We start from the raw sequence: 21,013 nt of genomic DNA on the forward strand, positions 1-21,013 counted from the left end.
GTGTCTGTGTGTGTCTGTGTGTGTTTTCTCTTTGCTTTGTGGATGACTATATCAGATTATATTTAGTTGTGTTGTATTTCCTGATTGTGAAGCACTTTGTGACTTGTGTCTGTGAAAGGTGCTTCATATAAACAAACTTTGCTTGCCTGCTTAAGTAGATTTTTTACGTATCTGTACTTTACTATATTTCTAGAAACCTTCACTTTTACTTCACTATATTTCCCCTGAGCATCTTCGTTACTACCAATTGCTGATAAAAAAAAAATGAAAATGTTGTTTCTGTTTGTCTCTTTGTTGATGTCAGACTTTGGGTTTGATATTTAAGGTGTGGATCCCTGAATATTATACCACAATAGGAAACCACAATAAAGTTCATAATCAAAGTTTCTTTTTACTTTTACTTCTAATAATTGAATTAATTTAATATCCGACACTGCAGGTCAATAGAAAAAAAACAACCTAATAATTATTAGTTATTACCATGAAACTTCCCCAGTTGATTACTGACATTAAGACCAATATCTTTTGTATTACAAGTTTTCTGGAATTTAATGTTTAAATATGGAAATGAAGCATTATCTTGTTAAATATGTGCTAATTTGCTAATTTCCAGAGCAGAAATCTGAACATTGTAAAAAGCCAGGTTCTAAATTCTTCTTTTATAAATTCTTCTTTTATTTTGTTGACATATTAGAGTCAAAGGTTTTTACAGAGGAGATTTTGGATATCTCTTTTTATCACTGCAAAAATCAGAATATGGTGTAGATGTGTATGGTGTAACAGCCATAAAAAAATCTATTTTCGCTTCGTTTTTAGGTATAAAATGTTACATAACTCAGGCTGTGAATGATATCTAAACAACCCCCTCTGTAAAAACCTTCAGAATATACTGTAGGTAGGAGGGAAACTGGAACGTTTGGTGTATGTAAGTACTGATGAAGTGTAGATTTCTGACTCAGAGTCTGGAAAAAACTCATTTTGAGAAAACTTCAAGATTTAGATTATAAAATATCAGACATTACAGGTGAATAGTGTAAAAATAACTAACAGATATCAGCATGAAACTTCCCCAGCTAATTACTTGCATTAAGATATATATTATTATATTAAAGGTTTTCTGAAATAGTATGTCGAAATATGCAAATGAGGCATTATCTAATGCTAACTTTTGCTGAATTTAGGAGAAGTTTGCAGGTGCAAATACACAAAGTGTAGTAACATAAATGCCTAAATGTGTATTGTGGATGTTTTTTTCCCCCCAATAGTCTGAAAGAAAAGTTGAGAAAAGTAAAATAGCCCAAAAACTCAAAATTGAAAAATGATGGTGTTTCCTGGGGGGTCTCCCCAATATCAGAAAATTACTTTTGATGCTTTAGTAGCCTTCAGTAAATATCAGATACTTTAAAACTTTTACTCAAGTGATATTCTAAAATGTGACTTTATCCCTCATGTTGTCCTGGGGTCAAATTTGCCCCAATTCCAAGTTTTTGTTTATATCAGAAATATGGGAGGTGGAGAAATAAGCATCAAAAATGTCGAACAAGGCGACCAAAATGGAAGTAAGCATCAAAAACTAAACTCGATAAAACGTTGACAAAGGGACATAGACATGAAAATGTTGGAAAAAAATAAAATCTTTTTTGTTGTTGAAAAAAGCAACAAAACATTGAAATAGGGTCGACAAATGTTTGTTTTTTTCATGGTCGAGGGAAAGACAACACAAGGGGTTAACTTTGACCAAAGTAATTTTCTGGTAAGATACTTGTACTTATACTCAAGTATTGCTTTCAAGTTCTTTATACGAGACTGGTTAAAACAGGAAGTATGAATAAAAACACAGCAGTCATTCAGTCTGTTGTTTTCTTAACTGTCTTTATTTTAACAGCATCACACAGGAAATATCACACCGAACAGTTTTATAAAAAAGCAAAACAATCAGTCTGTTAAATCAAAAGAAAATGTGATATTTACATCAGCAGGATATAAAGCAACATCACTCACAGACAGGAATGAAGAGGACATGTTTTACAGGACGCTGTCGTAAACAGATCAACAGCTGATGTGATTTACACAAGTTATTAAACATGAAAGAGAGGATGAGACGGCGATGAAAGCAGAAATGAAGCCGAGCGACGTTTCATTCACTTGATCAGGAAGTCGTTGTGTGAATCCGTCATCTTTTTCTGCTGAAGGTCTGCGGAGTTTCTACAAAATAAAACATGAAACCGTTTTTAATTAATGTGACCTGAAACAGCTCCAATACATCCAGAGACACAGACGGAGCTCTACAGACGACAGATGTCTTCAGTTTACATCTCTGAAGTTTGACTCAGTTATCTGACCTGCAAATTGTGCGTGACATTAAAGTTGTTCCCATGCTGATACCAGTATCAGAGAAGCCTCCAATACCGCCTTAAATGCTGGTATTATATCGGCCAGTATGCGAGTCTATTCACCCATCGATATCACATAATTTACCCCTTAAAAAATTACTTCAAAGTAGTTCCACCCAGATAAAACGCCTGTTGTTAAGCTCTCCGCTAGCTTATTAACAGACCAAACCATAAATCAACACTTCTTCCCATCAAAACACCCCAAACAACTAAAACAACTTACAGATCGAAAATCTAAAGTCAGTGAAGTTTGTGCACTGCAGCTTCAGACTGTGTGACTGTGAACAAGTCAAAATCTTTGGTAGCGGCGCTAAACTTCACGTTAATGCCAGTAAGTTGAAGAAAATCTGACTGCAAAGATGTTTAAAGCTTTGAGTTAACCCTCCTGTTGTCCTTGGGTCAAATTTTACCCGTTCACAAAACTTCTATATCAGAAATATGGGTTTCTTTTTAATCAAATTACTCAAAAAATGAAGTACAATTGCAAGTACTCGATTATTACTTCCATTGAATGTTGGGTATTCAATTTTATAGCATTTGAAAAAGTTGAAAACGTTTAAAAACCTGACTAAACTTTGAAATCCACACATCTGTGATTCTCCACCAACATACATTCCTATAATTTTAGTCAAAATCATTCATCATTTAAAAATTACGTATAATCTCCTAAAACTGAGATTTATTGACATTGAATTTCAAAAAATGTAAAACTATTGGTCATAAGTTGGTGTTAGTGAAAAATAGCATCGAAAATGTGGGAAAAAAGGGACAAAAACATTTTCGGTTAAAAAAAAGTGTTTATTTTGAACCAGAAGGACAAGTGCATGGTCGACCAGAAGACAACACAAAGGTTAAAAAAAACTCTTAGTAGCCTACACAGCAAGTTGCGCTGGCAGCTACTGTTTCGGTTTCGGTCAGACTAGATAATAAAAGAAAGTTCTACAGCAGTCATTCTCTGTATGTACAGTGCCTTGCGAAAGTATTCGGCCCCCTTGAACTTTTCGACCTTTTGCCACATTTCAGGCCTCAAACATAAAGATATAAAACTGTAATTTTTTGTGAAGAATCAACAACAAGTGGGACACAATCATGAAGTGGAACGAAATTTATTGGATATTTCAAACCTTTTAAACAAATAAAAAACTGAAATATTGGGCGTGCAAAATTATTCAGCCCCCTTAAGTTAATACTTTGTAGCGCCACCTTTTGCTGCGATTACAGCTGTAAGTGGCGTGGGGGGTATGTCTCTATCAGTTTTGCACATCGAGAGACTGACATTTTTGCCCATTCCTCCTTGCAAAACAGCTCGAGCTCAGTGAGGTTGGATGGAGAGCGTTTGTGAACAGCAGTTTTCCGTTCTTTCCACAGATTCTCGATTGGATTCAGGTCTGGACTTTGACTTGGCCATTCTAACACCTGGATATGTTTATTTGTGAACCATTCCATTGTAGATTTTGCTTTATGTTTTGGATCATTGTCTTGTTGGAAGACAAATCTCCGTCCCAGTCTCAGGTCTTTTGCAGACTCCATCAGGTTTTCTTCCAGAATGGTCCTGTATTTGGCTCCATCCATCTTCCCATCAATTTTAACCATCTTCCCTGTCCCTGCTGAAGAAAAGCAGGCCCAAACCATGATGCTGCCACCACCATGTTTGACAGTGGGGATGGTGTGTTCAGGGTGATGAGCTGTGTTGCTTTTACGCCAAACATAACGTTTTGCATTGTTGCCAAAAAGTTCGATTTTGGTTTCATCTGACCACAGCACCTTCTTCCACATGTTTGGTGTGTCTCCCAGGTGGCTTTTGGCAAACTTTAAACGACACTTTTTATGGATATCTTTAAGAAATGGCTTTCTTCTTGCCACTCTGTAGATCTCTGCAGTTCATCCAGAGTGATCATGGGCCTCTTGGCTGCATCTCTGATCAGTCTTCTCATTGTATGAGCTGAAAGTTTAGAGGGACGGCCGGGTCTTCGTAGATTTGTAGTGGTCTGATACTCCTTCCATTTCAATATTATCGCTTGCACAGTGCTCCTTGGGATGTTTAAAGCTTGGGAAATCTTTTTGTATCCAAATCCGGCTTTAAACTTCTCCACAACAGTATCTCGGACCTGCCTGGTGTGTTCCTTGTTCTTCATGATGCTCTCTGCGCTTTAACGGACCTCTGAGACTATCACAGAGCAGGTGCAATTTACGTATTGAGACGGATTACACACAGCTGGATTCTATTTATCATCATTAGTCATTTAGGTCAACATTGGATCATTCAGAGATCCTCACTGAACTTCTGAAGAGAGTTTGCTGCACTGAAAGTAAAGGGGCTGAATAATTTTGCACCACTTTTTCAGTTTTTTATTTGTTAAAAAGTTTGAAATAGCCAATGAATTTCGTTCCACTTCATAATTGGGACCCACTTGTTGTTGATTCTTCACAAAAAATTACAGTTTTATATCTTTATGTTTGAGGCCTGAAATGTGGCAAAAGGTCGAAGCGTTCAAGGGGGCCGAATACTTTCGCAAGGCACTGTATTTGTTGATATTTTTCAAGAGTTAAACCTGAGACAGGCCATACATCAGGAAAGGTAAAAATGGTCAAAATTCCACCGCGATGGTTCCACCTGATTGGACGAACGTTTCACTCTTGGGCTGTCTGCTCCCAGATTTCAAAACAGACCAACATGTTGGAAACTATCTTATTTCATGAAAATAGTTCACGAAGTGTGTTCCTGAAAACATTTTGCTTTGAGAAATAATCTGTCGCTGCTGAGTCTTCGTTTGAGATCAACAGCGGTCACTTTAAAAGATTTTCAGGAGTTTTCCAGAGACGGCGAGTCGAGCTGGACGCTCCTGATTTACATAAAGAAGCCTAGATTCAACATTATACAAATGAGGAACGAGAAACTCAACACCTCGTCTCGTGAAAGTTGCTGTGACGCTCCCAGAATGCATTGCACGGCTGCAGAGAAATTAACTGACATGCAGCACAAGAACGGGACAGTTAGGTTGAAGAAAAGATGGTGGGGAGAGTTACAAAATGTAAGTTTTAATGACGCGCAGGACAAGAACAGGACATGAACCCCAGTCTCCTGGGGGAAAGTCCTGTGTTGATTGACCCATCCACCCCCCCGACATGCCTCCTTACGCAGATTTTTAGTCTTGTACTGTCAACCGTCATTTTCACTCTTCCCATTTAACATATGTCTTGAAACAGAGTGTCAAAAGGTGTCGCCAAGAGTCCCGACCAAGCGTGAATTAGTTGTGTATGACTCTTTGTGTCAATAACAAACGCCAAAGGCACCTGACCAAGCGTCGCTTCATGGCGCACCGGGAGTGAGACTGTGTTGATCAGAAACACTTGATGTAGTTTTGTACTCACACTGACTGATCCACAGCCGTAGAGTCAACAGCACGTTGAAGGCAATGGTCTTGAGGAAGAGCAGCCTGAGGCCAAGGACGATCAGAGTCACGAAGTTCACCTTCGGATCTGCAGACACAACATCATCACAAAGATTAAAACTGAACAGAGTTTTTTTTTTAAATAGTTTTAAAGCTGTTCAGTCAGATTAAATACGAACCTGGTTTCAGAGTGTCGTCACATGGCTCAGGTGAACTTTTCTCTGAAAGATATCAGACAAAAAAAGTGATTATTAGTTATGACAGTGATAATTATCAGTCTTCAGCAGTCAAACTCGTAAAGTGCACTTATAGCCAAACCAGTTTCAGAACGCCACTAGAAGGAAGTATTTTCCAATACAGTTTTTAATTTACTCTTTTCCACTTGGGTTATTTTCCATAACCAGTTGCAAGCCTGATTCTGTACTTTAATGATAAAAATGCTTTAATCAGACTGTTTCACACTTACCACATTGTTCTTCATCCGCTTCACCAGATAAAATGGCCACCTGGTTGTACAGCGAGTCGCCTGATATCCTGACAGCCGGTGCAGTTTTATTGAAAATGCCCCAGTATGTTTGTTTAGGGTCTGTTGTTGTTTTGTTGTGTCTGCTGAACCCAGTGGCCAGGCATGCCGTGGTTTTTGTCCCTGACAGTTTGAAGACGGACGGCTCGAGATTCTCATCTGAAAAACACAAAAGGATAACTCATAAACACACAGGAATAATGCTCAAACATCACTAACGTAGCTGAGTATCCAGTTCAGGAGAGTTTTTTTGGCTCACTTTGTTTGATGTGTGTGATTATGATTAAACAGATGAAGAAACAAGAGCAATCGTCACTCACAGACACACTGTGATTGAAACACTCTCTAAAAAGTTGCGAACTCTCTGCCGCTGACAAGCTCAGATTATTATTCTAAGTGTCTGACAACATTATGGGATGGATCCCTACAGAGATAGACCTTTTAGTTAAAGAGTAAGATCCTTTTAGTTTAACATTAAACAGCCCCGAAATCACCATCACCAAACTCCACCAGACTCCATGTAAATAATCAGGACTTTTAGCGTGTATAGAGCCAGCATATCTCCACCAGACTCCATGTAAATAATCAGGACTTTTAGTGTGTATAAAGCCGCATATTTCCACCAGACTCCATGTAAATAATCAGGACTTTTAGCGTGTATAGAGCCAGCATATCTCCACCAGACTCCATGTAAATAATCAGGACTTTTAGCGTGTATAGAGCCAGCATATTTCCACCAGACTCCATGTAAATAATCAGGACTTTTAGCGTGTATAGAGCCAGCATATCTCCACCAGACTCCATGTAAATAATCAGGACTTTTAGCGTGTATAGAGCCAGCATATTTCCACCAGACTCCATGTAAATAATCAGGACTTTTAGCGTGTATAGAGCCAGCATATCTCCACCAGACTCCATGTAAATAATCAGGACTTTTAGTGTGTATAGAGCCAGCATATCTCCACCAGACTCCATGTAAATAATCAGGACTTTTAGCGTGTATAGAGCCAGCATATCTCCACCAGACTCCATGTAAATAATCAGGACTTTTAGCGTGTATAGAGCCAGCATATTTCCACCAGACTCCATGTAAATAATCAGGACTTTTAGCGTGTATAGAGCCAGCATATCTCCACCAGACTCCATGTAAATAATCAGGACTTTTAGTGTGTATAGAGCCAGCATATCTCCACCAGACTCCATGTAAATAATCAGGACTTTTAGCGTGTATAGAGCCAGCATATCTCCACCAGACTCCATGTAAATAATCAGGACTTTTAGTGTGTATAGAGCCAGCATATTTCCACATGTAAATGGGTGAATTAAGGGTTTATTTCAACCAAACCAGCGTGGTGATTGTTGGAACAGTGGAAAGATGAACCAAGATGGCTTTTGGTAGTTTTATTTAGTTTCTGTTAATTATATTTGATAACTCACTTTTTTCAACAGCTGGTTTTGTTCCAGCACTAAATATGAATTCACTGACTCGGAGTTGTGTCACTTCGGGCCATTGTAGGAGGTACTGAGCCACTAAAGGGACATGGGGACACAAGATACTTTAAAAAGAAAGTATCTCACGCTTATGAGAAACCAATCAAAGGCTAGCGAAATTATGCTGCTGATGAAGTACTGCTAACGTTATGTGTTAAGTTAATATTTCATATTCACAGCATGAAATCAGTTAACAGTTGCCTTAACATCTTTCAGTTTGTTGCTGACACTGTCAGGTACATTTTGTTGAACATAAAAAACAAGTTTTTTTATAAAGGATTTGGTTCCTGACGCACAAAAGCTATCACTTCATCCAAATTAGTCTGTTCTTTATATTTTTATATGGTCTTCATATGGTGATTTATTTATTTATTTTTTTACCTACAATGGCCCTAATATGCCCTCATATGTCACATTGTTGTTTTACAGCTGTGTTTAGTTTGTAGTGGTTCTTATATCTAAATTTCAGATTAAAAAAGCTTTTGGTTTTGTAATGGGAAACTGTCTGAATTGTTTATCTTGATTAGATTAAATGGCAATAAATTATAAAATATATACTATATATCTATTGTGCTGTAATGTTAAGGATGCATTTTAAAATACGACATCTTGTTGTTATTAGTATTAGGAAATGTCGTTCACACAAAGATTTGTCTGGCCGCAAAAACTCACTGATTGTACAGTTAAAAAATACTTTTACCTTTTCATTCATAATAATATTTAAACTGTTGTTAAAGTGTGTTTGAATGAATCTACATAGTCAGATATATTTCTTGTCATAGAAGTAAAGCACGGAACTAATGAAAGGAATAATTCTGGTAAAAATCAAAATCAGCGGTTAAAAGGGTAAGAGCATTGTTGCGGTCATTTTGGAAATTAATGTTTTAACACTACTAACTAACATGACCATGTATTGCACACACAGCACTGAATAAAGTTGTGCTGACGTTTGTAAGAATGATATTTATAACAGTTAGGTGATTCCGCAACAACAGTACATTCTCAAATTACGTTTTCAGCTGCGTTATGTTTCATGTTGTCTGTTTAAGTTTTAAATAATGCATAGGTCTGTGAACACACTTACTTGACAATACAAACAGTCTGATTCCAGATCCAAATAAGATTTTCAAGTCATTGTTATTCACACAGGAACTAAACCCGTTACAAAAACCTTCGCAGCACTTTTACTTTTGTAGTTTTACAAATAACTGAGTCATCTGTTATCATAGGCGGAAATCGCAGGGTTGTTCCCCCCTAAAAATATAATTAAAAACCACACTAAGTATTGTAATATAATGATATATACTTGTATAATTGTGTGAGTAGTAACACAATACAAACAAGGCCGTTACAGTTGAGTTTAGACGAAAACAGGTAACTTTCTACGCTGACGGCAGTTAAGTTTAGACACCAAAACGACTAGTTAAGATTAGAATAAAAGATTGTGCTTTAGGTTGAAACAGCGGACCCCTTAAGTAGTACATGCTACACATGTACCAATGCTTTCCTCTCTGTACCCATATACTACACAAGTACAATTGTGGCTGTATTATTTGTGTCCCCTTTTAAAATTTTAATTTTAATTAATTTTAATTATTTAAAAATTGCTCTTGAGAATTTTTATGCTTATTTTACGCCCATGTGTGTTATTAGTATTTTAAATTTTTGGCTTCCTGTGTGTTAGAATGTAATATATAGATATAATGATATATCGTAAACAGAATATCAGTAACTGAGATTTACGTTACAGCGATTATTTTTGTTTTCATCCATAACTATGTTTACATGCACACTAATATTCCACTATTATTCTGAATTTCTTCTAAACTTAAAACATTAAAAGTACAAGTTTGAAAATGTTTACTTACTACAGGAATGTGTACCCAAAGACATATTAATGATAATTATGAATAACCATGATTCTGAATGAACAACTTGATACAAATATATATTCTAAATGCACTTACGTGTCGATACAATAACTTTGATTCCCGATCCAAACGTTAGTTTATAGTTGTTAGTATTCACACAGTAAACTAGCATCATTCAAAAACCACCAGAGAACCTTCATGAAATGAAACATCTGTCGTCACTTTTCCTAATAAATTCAACATATCTACACATCATACCTATTCTGATTTATATCAAGATTCATATTTATTTTTGCAACACAACTTTTTAAAATATTTTGTGTATTTTAATGTCTAACATCTTTCCAAAAACTGACAATTTAACCATTTATAGCAACGTTAAAGTGACTAATAAGCTGTTTAATGAACGGAAAGTGGACTCAATTTCAATTGAAAGATGAATCCCTGATCCAAACAAGATCTTTTGGATTCCGGTCTGAGTCACACATCACAGAGAGCTTTAACAACAACTACAATACTGTCCAGTTCTTACTTTACTGTCTGAATCGTTCATATCACAGTCATGACTGTGATCATTTAATATCCAGATGTCTACAGTCCTCATAAATGATCAGGGCTTTGAATTAACTTCTTTAATCACCAGCCAACATGGCTAGTAGATTCTTAAAGTTACCAGCCAATCAGACTTTCCACTAGCCAAATGTGTGTTTGTTTACTTTAATTTCAGCTTCCCTGGTTTGTTTTGCGCTGTTCCGTTCATCTTCTCTGTTTCAGCGTAGCTCGTAATCGATACCAAACGCCAAAGTAAAGTTTTACCCACATTTGGCGGTTGGTGGGTATTAATTTAAACTCCTGTAAATGATGATTCACTCATGAACATTAATTGGAGTTAAATTGGACTTTGGTGTGACACAACCTAGAACACTTTATAACAGAATATTTTTTGGGAAAATACAGGATTTTGTTATTTATTACAACAAATATTTGACTTGATTTGACAGCTTTCGCAAATGTCATCCCATATCCTATTTCCCATGATCGTTGGGAACTTATCAATAAACAAAAGTGTAATTTATCTCAATGAACTAAACAAATCAATGCTAATACCTGCAGCAATATTCACTGCTGATACTTTAACAATAAAACCTGTAGAGCAGCTTTTGTTGTTGAATATCTTTCATATTAATAAAGTTGTGTTGGAAATTGTTGTATTGTAAATTGTTAATTAGGAAGTTATCACCGATTGACTCAGTTATTTTCTGGTAGATGAATATAAAATCTTACTGTTTTGTATTTTCAGCTCAGTTCCTCGTCCGAACATAAGCCTTTGAGTCCCGTCATTCACACAACGACATGCTTCATCACATAAACTCGCAAAGCGATTTTTGAGACCTCTTTACACAACTAATAATTTACACTTGTTACATATTTTCTACATGAAAGATTTCTATGGAAATATTTAGTGTTGACTGAGCAACAGCTGAGCTGGAGAATAATTAGTTTACAGCTCAAGTTAGATAATAATAATACAAAAATCAGAAGGTAATGTTTATTTACTGTTTTTATTCAAATATGAAAACTATATTAGCATTTTATTTTCCCATAGAGCAATAAGATATTCAATTTGTGAGAACAACATGCAAAATTAGTTTTAATCAGTCAGAATGTGAAATACTGTATGTAAAAACAGTTTAAAGTAAAATCTCTTTTTCGCTCAAATTGGAGGTTTTGGGATTGTAACTATTAACGAGGAATACACTAAACTTTAAAAGTAAACAGATTTTTTTATAATAAAGCAAATAATCTTTCAGTCTTAACTCCTCTTTAGAAACACTTCTTTTTAAATGCCTTTCACTTGATTTCTGTGTGAATGTTGTAATAACTGTAATAAAGTGTTTTTCATTGTTGCTGCCCTTTTTTGTGAAGAATTTCTCTTTTGTCCTGCAGTTTGAGTTCTTTTATGTCACTCTGTAAAGCCCTTTATATCTTGCTTTAGATAATTACTATTGAAAGAAAGTTTTTTTTTTCTTTCAGAATCTGTATTAATAACAAAAAATAAAATAATGTTTTGGTTCATTCTTACTGGATTGTACGAAGAGTTTAGTTCCTTCCCCGAAGATGAGCTTGCGTGCAGCGTCATTCACACTGTGCGTTAACTTGGCTCAAAAACCTCTGCGCCTCTAAACGCTTAATGTTTAAACATTTTTAAAGCTGGTTTATTTCATTTTAATGTAATAATAATTATGTAAAAATCAAATGGCTTCAGCATTAATGGCAACTGGAGTCATAGATTTGACAATTATGATCATTTAAACTTATAAAACAGGAATATTACTGTTGAGAAACTTCCTTAGGTTGAATCTAAGAACAAATATGAGTATAGGAGAACAGGGTTGGTAGTCTCACTGCTTATTACAGCTACACTAGAGGCCATTGTGACCATTTATGTGATATTAAACAGCTGTCCTTTCATCCTGCTCATTTTGCACCGGCCATTTTGTGGAACACACATGAAACATTAATGTGAGGCAATATTTTGTTTGGTTGTCACAGTGTTTCAGAGCGTCTTTGATGGTTAATTACTTCTTGGTACAATAAGTTGTGGAAATAAAAAGGACACCAATTTCAAGGCAATACCTTAAGCTTTCATTTAATGTAGGAATGACTATTAAAAGCTGTTTTAATTATGTGCTATTCTTACAAGAGTAAAACATTTGACAACCAACCCCAGTTTCCCTTACGCATTGAACATTTTATAACTTGTACTTGTACTACTTGTAGTAGTCTTACCACAGTGATTAGTTTCAGATATAAGTTTAAATTTAGTGTATGAAGAGACTTACTAGAGTGAACTGTCAGCTTTGTGCCAGATCCAAAAATCAGTTTGTCGGCTGCGTAATTCACACAGTGTCACACTTCAGTGCAAATACACTGAGGAACAAAATCCCTTCATTTGAAACATTTACAACTGCCTTTAAAAGTTTCAGTTACATTAAGGTGAAAAGTGAATGAAATAATTTACATTTAGTGCTAAAACTCTTCATTTTGATCATCATCAGACTAACGCAAACAAACGGATGCATAAAATTCCCATTGCATAAACTCACTGAGTGGCTAAATTCACAATTTCCATGTAAAAATGAATACAAAAAGAATTATTCCTATCATTTACATGATTTTTCCTCACATCTTTACATGATAGTGAAATTAATAAGTGTTGAATCAGTTCTGTTGGAGGAATTGTAGATTTGTTGGTTATGTTTGAAAGTGAAAGGTCATCTTTTGTCATGTTTAAATTTGAAAATGTAAACGTTTTGTGTAATCAATGACCCTGTATATTTGTTAATGTTCACATACAATAAGTGTTGATGAACCCGTTGGAAATCATTTTTATTGTATTTTTCTACAAGACAATAAAAAAAGCTTCATAAAAGGTTCCTCCAACGATAAAACTTCTTTTACTCATAAGATTTAAAGAACAAAATGAACAAAAACTGATTTAACTCACTGCCATGAACGAAGAGTTTTATTCCTGATCCAAACTGGAGTTTTTCATAACCGCTCGTAGTCACACAGTTAAGGAAGGCTGATCGAAAACTCAGGACCTCCTTTACAAACTCTTATACTTCACAACTACATGTTTTTTATATAATATCTTGTTCTACATTTGGGTTTGGCTGAAGTCGTATCTCATAAAAAGTTTTGTTTCACAGACTTCACAACTGCACAGTTTTTTACATTACATAAGTATTCCCAAAGTAAATCAACATATTTGTATTGTATTTTCCCACAAAATATCAAATAATAACCTAATTTATTCCTGTGATATAACATCTTGTTCTCATAACAAGATTTAAAAGTATGTTTCTGTTTCTATATGTCTGTTTTTATAAGTACTTTATTTATTTATATGGCCTCCTAAACCAGGGATTGTGGGTTCATGTCCCATCTGGGGTTACTTACAACAAAGTGGAACAGTGAAAGTATATATAGATATTAGAGGATGGCACAGTGGATATGATACATGCCTTTGGTGAGCGAGATCTGGGTTCAATTCCCATTGTGATACATCAACCAAGGTTCCCTGAGCAAGACGCTTAACCCCTAGTTGCTCCAGAGGTGTTTGACCTCTGATATATAGCATATATAGCACATATAGCAACTGTAAGTCGATTTGGATTAAAGCGTCAGCTAAATGACATGTAATGTAAGTGAACAAAAACTGATTTTACTCACTGCCATGGACGAAGAGTTTTATTCCTGATCCAAACTGGAGTTTTTGGTAACTGCTTGTAGTCACACAGTTCAGGAAGGCTGATTGATAACTCAGAACCTCCTTTACAAACTCTTACACTTCACAACTACAAGTTTATTTATATATTTTCTTTTTGTACACTTTTTGTGGTTTTGCTTCAGAAGTATCTGATAAAAACTTTGGAGACGTTGTATGCTGATGATTATATATATTTTAAAAAGCAGTTTGTCCCAGATCATTCTGATGTACTGCAAATTATGATGGTACACAACTAAAATAAGTTTTGTGGGAAACAAGGAACAACAGCAGGAAAACGGAGCTTATAAACGGTACATTGAAACGGTTTATCCTCTCTGAATTTCATGCCAGATACTGTACAGATACTCATTTTAAATTTAGTGACTAAATGAATTAATATCGCAGTTTTAAAACATGTAAATTTGAGAGTTTTAGTGAAAACAATCCACAAGATTAACATGATTTTGTTGATTGTGGTATGACATTGCAGTGAAGGGAACAAAATAAAAAGATAAAGATAAATAAATGAGATTTGACTCACTGGGTTCGATAACTAATTTGGTTCCTCTTCCAAAGTAGAGTTTTCCAATTCCAGAGTCAGTCACACAGTTCTCAGCTACGAGACAAAAACTTGAGCTTTGTGTTCCTATGAGTTATCAATAATCAGATATGAAAAGTGCATTCTCTCTTAGGTGTTATTCTAATTACATGTAATTTTCAATCAGAAGATGATAGATTCTTTTGGTTTACCGCAGTGTTTTCCCTAGCTTTGTGGAAAACTTTGGTGCAGTTAGGGGTTCTCCATTAAGAAAATGCAATTTCACATAATTTCGGACCCTAATTATTAGAACAGAAACAGAAAAGAACATTAAAAGAAACATTTGCCTGATAAACGTCTAGTCAGTCAGCTATTAAATGTATCTTTGCAAGTTAGATACTGTGTTTTTAAGTGTGAGTTTCTTTGCAACTTGGAAACATTGTTATTACCATATCTGTCTAAAACCTTGGGAAAGCTAGAGCAGATAAATAAATAACCCTCAAAACCTACCACTACAATCATTAGATTTGAGGAAAGTTTTTTACATGCAGTTAAGGTAGTGCGCCCAAACGGCTTAGGTGCTGCACCTAAAAGTCTCATGAAAGATAAAGGTCACTGTTTTTTTTTAACTTCAATAAATACAACATCTTTCTAAAAGTCAACAAGGAATCACGTTAAATAATCCTGATTTCAAAATTGACCAAAATAATCGTGATTATGACTTTTTCCATAACTGAGTAGCCGTATGGTTCACGAGATAAAACATTTACATTAGTACAGAGAAGTTTACTCTTCGGAAAATCTTAAAGAAGGTATTTTTCTTACTGGTTTGTACAAACAGAGTCGTTCCGCTGCCAAAGAGAAGTTTTGCTCCTGCGAGATTCACACAACTACAACAGGATGAACAAAATCTCTACAAAAGTCTACAATTTATCAAAACCTACATTTACCGCTGATAAAGAAGGGCTTTTACAGGTGTATACATCTATGAAATATAAAAACACAGGGTGTTTTCTGTCTGTGGCAATTTTTCTTAATTTTTTTAGAACGTCAGAGCTCAGGTTCAGAGCGACCAAAACCTTAGTTCATCAATAAATGTTCTAGCAAAAGTAGAGTGTGGGACTATATCGTGCGAACCCGTTCATGAGTATGCATTGGATTTCGTATCTAAAATATATATTTCATGATGATTGTTGTCATCATTATTATGTCACCACCTGAGTTTTATTAAAAGGATATTTTAGTTGTTGGGTTATTCCTTTTTGTCGGTTTAACTCTTAGCAGTCACACTTTACAGTGTGAACACTTTACAGTAATTTTCATGTGTTGACTTGCTGTTCCTTTATCCCTCTGAGGTCTTTCACACATCTTCTTAAATTTACCTTTTTAAGGTATTTGCGTATAACTTATCCCCGTGTGTTTCATACAAAAATGTTCAGAAACAAATTCAGCTCTCCATAAATTGACCCCCACATTTTTTTCTAGAGCAATGTGTAAAGAGATAATTTGACGCTAAAGCTGAAACGTTGATGTTGGCTTTTTCAAATCCCTTAAATCTCTTTTTGAAAACAAGCCTCAACTTATGATTTGTTGTACGAATTGTTTCGCTGCTTGAAATTAGTTTACCAAAGTCTTTAGGTTCACAAAGTAGGGTATCGCTTTTTCATTGCTAGGACGTCGTTCGTCCTCAGAGGGTTAAACGTTATTATAATTTATGTTTTTTCTTACTTGTTTCTACAAGGAGAGTCGTTCCAATGCTGAAGAAGAGCTTAACTCCAGCATTCACACACTGGAAACAGACTCAGCAAAAACACCTGGGGCCTCATGTTTAAAAGACTGCACAGCTTTCATACCAAAAGAAATGCACACTCACAGAAAATTGCATTTTTACCTATTAGATTTAGGATATTAACATGTTTAACATGACATGTGAAGACGTTTAGGGAATACATTTGAACGTTATTATTCATAGTGTACAAACGAGAGTCGAACTCTTCTGAAAGATAGTTTGACAAAAATGTACAAACTAAGTTAAAGGAACTACAGAATAAGAGAGCAGATACACCATTAATCTTCAGGTGATGATATGAATAAAACAAACTTACGGGAATCTACTGTCAGTTTAGTGCCAGAACCGAAGAAGATCTTATAACCTCCAGATCCAGTCACACAGTGACAGCAACAACTACAGAAACACCGACAGCTACTCAAAGAAATAAATCCATAAAATAACAGAGAAACTTCTTGCAGCTCATTACCAGAACTTTGTCCCGTAATTAAAAACAGAAATGTTCTGTGTAGCTAGAGTAAAAGCATTTATTATTACATATTATTTAAAAGTTTCTCATACTAAGCTGCTCAATTAGCAAACTTCTTAAAACGAAATCGGTTATTTGATTACTTTGGACTCTCGCTAATTTGAGTACACTTTTCTTGACACTTGAAGCTTAAGGCACTTGTTACATTTGTTACAAAAAAATAACATAAAAAAGTAACTTACTTGATTCAACCGTTAGTTTTGTGCCAGAACCGAAGACGAGTTTGTCATTTGAAAAGCCAGTCACGCAATACTAAACCCAAATACATAAACCCTGAGGTCATTTCCTCATGAAGTAAATCTACTTATATCAAAACAAGTCAGAAGTAAAAACATGTTCCTGTTGGACAGAAGAGATATTTTAGAAATTGAATATTTCACCGCTGTCAAACTAAACTTCTCGAAGGGCCACGCTGGAAAATAAGAATCACGTCCAGGGCCAGACATGTAGAGTTTATTAACATGCTTTTATTTAATCAAAAAGTCTCTAAAGAAGGTTTTTATCACTTTTGCAGATGTTTTTGTCGCTCGATTGACATTTTTTTCTTTTTTTGCCACACTGGAAATTGAGAATCACATCAAGGGCTAGACATTTTTAATGTATTGCTTTTATTTAAGAGAAACGTCAAATATCTTTGACTGTATTGTTGCATGTCTCATATAGTCTCCTCACTTACAGTTTGGTCGACATTAATCCCTAAAAAAGTCAGCCAAAAAGTTCCTTAGTCATCATAGAGTTTAGCGAATCAAGCAAAGCAACCTGTTTCACAGCCTGAATATTCAAACTCTCTGGTTTTGGGGGAATTTCTGAGTTTCAATGTTGCCAAATCTGCCCAATTATGCTTTGAGTGTCGCGTATAATTGCAGTTTGAAAAACAAGTTTTCCATCTTATTAGTTTGGCGCACAACTAGGCGGGCTGAAATTTATTAGGAAGTTGCTCGTGAACATTTCATAAACTGTATAAAAAGCTGAGTTATATTAAATCAACCATTATTTCTTACAAATGAAGACAACATACCTGATCCAACTATAAGTTTGGTGCCAGAACCAAAGATGAGCTTTGCATTCGAATTTCCAGTCACACAATAACAAACACAACTACGTAAACCCTGAGATCAATGACAGAGATTTCCACAGGTGACTTTAATGATAAGAGCCAGGGATCGTCTTTTATTGTTGAACCTTTTTTGGTCACTTACATTATTTAGCAAAGAAACCAAGGGGTTGACGGGGAAAGTCAGATTTTTGATGACCGCTGTTTGACGCTGATCAATGCTGTTGATGATGACCTTTGGACACTAATTGCTCTAAGGATGCACAGTATATCGTTTCTTTATCATTATCGCGATATCAAGTGCCGCAATAAACACATTGCAGAAGACACTCAGAGATTTTTTGTGTTAGTTGAAAGTAAATATCAGCAGAAAACTGCACTTTAAAATGTAACTGCCATTCTTTTTAGTGCTACCTTTTATATTCAATTCATTGTTCAATTTGTTCAGTAAAAGAAATCAATGATTTTATTTCATTTGTTTTAAACTCAACCAGCAGTTTGTTGTGTTTTAGCAGAATACTGGAAGCAGCAGAAATCTGTTTATTTATCGCTATATTGTTATCAAGATATTCAACAACATTCTCGCATATTTTACTCATATCGTGTAGCCCTAATTTGTATGCCTTTTTACTTTGTTGTACATGAAACACTTGAGGAGTTTCTTGGGTACACAGCCCTGAAAATAAATCTACAAAACCAAAGTCATTAGATCTGAGTCATTAAGAGCAGTTTAGTTTTCCCTACTCAGCTTCTCAGTGGCTTTTAAAGTTTTCAAATAGACACCTATGTTTATTTTTAATTAACGTCATTGGCTAAAAGTAATTTAGATTTACACAGTATCACTAACTCAAATATTAAAGATATGCGTTAACAACAATGTCGTCATTTAGAAATGAAACGAACACACAGCTGAAACTGTTGTGTAGAGAGTTACGTTACGTCAACCATAATTTCTTGCAAATTAATAAAATAACTTACTTGATTCAACTTTCAGTTTTGTCCCCGAACCAAAAATGAGCTTTGAGTTTCCATAGTTAGTCACACAATGAGAAACCCAGCTGCGTAAACCCTGAGATCAATAACAGAAACTATTTCCTCATGAAGACATTTAAAAGATAGGCAAATACTCCTTTAGCTTGAAAGGATTTCAATTTAAGGATGAGAACTGTTTGTTAGGGAACTTTACATCCATTAGGGCACATTTGAAAAACTTCCAAAAGAAGTCTCTTACAATAGCCCTGTGTCGGATTCATGTATTCCACTTGAAAGGATCACATATCCTCACATATACTCTTGCTGTATGAACATCTCTTGAGATTTGGCAGCCTATATGGATACCTTGCCAAGTCAAATAGCAGATCTACTTTGAGTTGATATGCCACTGGTCACCAGGACAAACTATATTGCCTTTTTTTAAACATACTTTTATTTGAGTAGGGTGTTCTTTAGTTTGTAAGTGGATGGACTTTGATTTATGTCTTTGTAGGTTTATATATTTTTCACTAAACAAATATTTGAAAATAAGAACTGCTACATATGACTAAAAACATCAAAGTAGTACCATGAACGTGAATGCAAAAGAACACGAAAGGAAAGAACTTTCACAATTACGGGCGTGAAAGGGAGTTTACAATCCTTGTTTCTATCTAAACTAAAGTTGTTGGTGTAGAACCAGCTGGAAAATGTTAAATCAGAGTTATAATGTATCAAACATCAATGCTTAGAAAAGAATAAAGTAACTTACTCAAGTCAACATTCAGTTTTGTGCCAGAACCAAAGATGATCTTGTTGCCGAAACCATTCACACAGTAAGAATCCAATTACATAAAACATAAGATCAACTCTGAGGTGAGAAGAGTTTCTGAGGCATCAAAACTAATAATACAGGCAACAAACCATCAGCTCAGAAGCAAGAGTGCATAATATATACTTTCAATTACTATTATTTCGTAAAGTAATTCATAAAGTCAGTTGCTCTGGTAAAGCTAGGTTAAAATAATGGATTCTTCAATTAAAAGGATCTTTGTTTGAGTGATCTAATATCAATTAATAAAACCCAGAAATGTCTCTTTTACTATCTGCCTTTTCAACATGGAAGTATAAGTAAAAATTCCTTTAAACTAACAGTTTGGGGCTTAGTTCCTACCTGGTACATTATAAAACATATGTGAGGGTTGCATTTTGCTTTAACAATTTACAGCAGAAGTTCTCTGAGAAACATTTTAAATTGATTAATATATCTTTTTGCACAAGTTAATGAGGGTTAGGCACATAGACGCTATTAACTTCTAACCCTAAACAAAGATCCATATATTTTTAGGAACAACTGGAATCTTGAATCATTTCCAGATACTGGAAATTTTTTTCTTTTGTTCCCAAAAGATGTGGATTTTCTGCTCAGACAAGATATTAAACAAGACTTGCATGTTTTAATACAAGGTAATTATGACTGGGTTAAAATAAAGGATTCTCCAATTAAAATCGATCTTTGTTTGAGTGATCTGAGACCTTGTGAATGGGAATTGAGGCGATACACATCCCTACTCAGAAGGAATATTGTGCATATTATTCTCTTATTACAAATATCTAAATACACTTTTTCCCTCAATGTTGTTGTCACTTTTTTGCAGTTTTGGTCACTTTAATTGACTTATTCTTCTGTTTTATTTAAACATCACCCCCATTTTCTACATTTTTGTCGCTTCGTATGTAGTGTGCTTTTAGTTTGTATTTTTACTGACGGACTATAGATAACTCTATGGTTACAGGGTTCTGTTAAACATTAATTGCTCTTAAAAATATTCTTTATTCTTTTAAGTTCATGTTGAATTCCTAAACGCCTGCCGTTTCCTTTATGTGGCTTTTGTTTTTCCATAATCAAATACATTGTTAACAGAGCTTTTTAAAGTAATGCCTAAAATAAAACAGATAAGTAATACTGTAAGGTATGTAAGGCATATGTAATACTCACTGCTTTCTACTGTTAGTTTGGTCCCTTTTCCAAAAATGAGTCTCCTGTCTCCTCCGGTAGTCACACAGATGATCTGATCTCAACAATAACTACATGGACTGTTTCATTATCAAAACAGACTAATTACAACGACATAGACATTTATATTTGCAAATTATGATGTGAGATGAAACCATTACACTAAAAAAC

At 35.0% G+C, this 21,013-nt stretch overlaps 1 protein-coding gene across 1 annotated transcript in view; it reads right to left on the reverse strand.

The window, feature by feature from the left end:
* Nucleotides 1–1,851: 1,851 nt before the first annotated feature.
* LOC120567903 (M1-specific T cell receptor alpha chain) overlaps nt 1,852–21,013 on the reverse strand; it is a 63,632-nt gene continuing 44,470 nt past the window's right edge. Inside the window, exons 2-5 of the mRNA XM_039814972.1 lie at nt 6,252–6,467; nt 5,965–6,006; nt 5,766–5,873; nt 1,852–2,205 (exon numbers count right to left, since the gene is read on the reverse strand). Coding sequence (XP_039670906.1) covers nt 2,204–2,205; nt 5,766–5,873; nt 5,965–6,006; nt 6,252–6,467 — 368 coding nt within the window. The 3' untranslated portion in view covers nt 1,852–2,203. The remainder of the gene's footprint in view (nt 2,206–5,765; nt 5,874–5,964; nt 6,007–6,251; nt 6,468–21,013) is intronic.

The sequence above is a fragment of the Perca fluviatilis genome, chromosome 11 (assembly GCF_010015445.1).
Source record: "Perca fluviatilis chromosome 11, GENO_Pfluv_1.0, whole genome shotgun sequence".
Taxonomy (NCBI): Eukaryota; Metazoa; Chordata; class Actinopteri; order Perciformes; family Percidae; genus Perca; species Perca fluviatilis.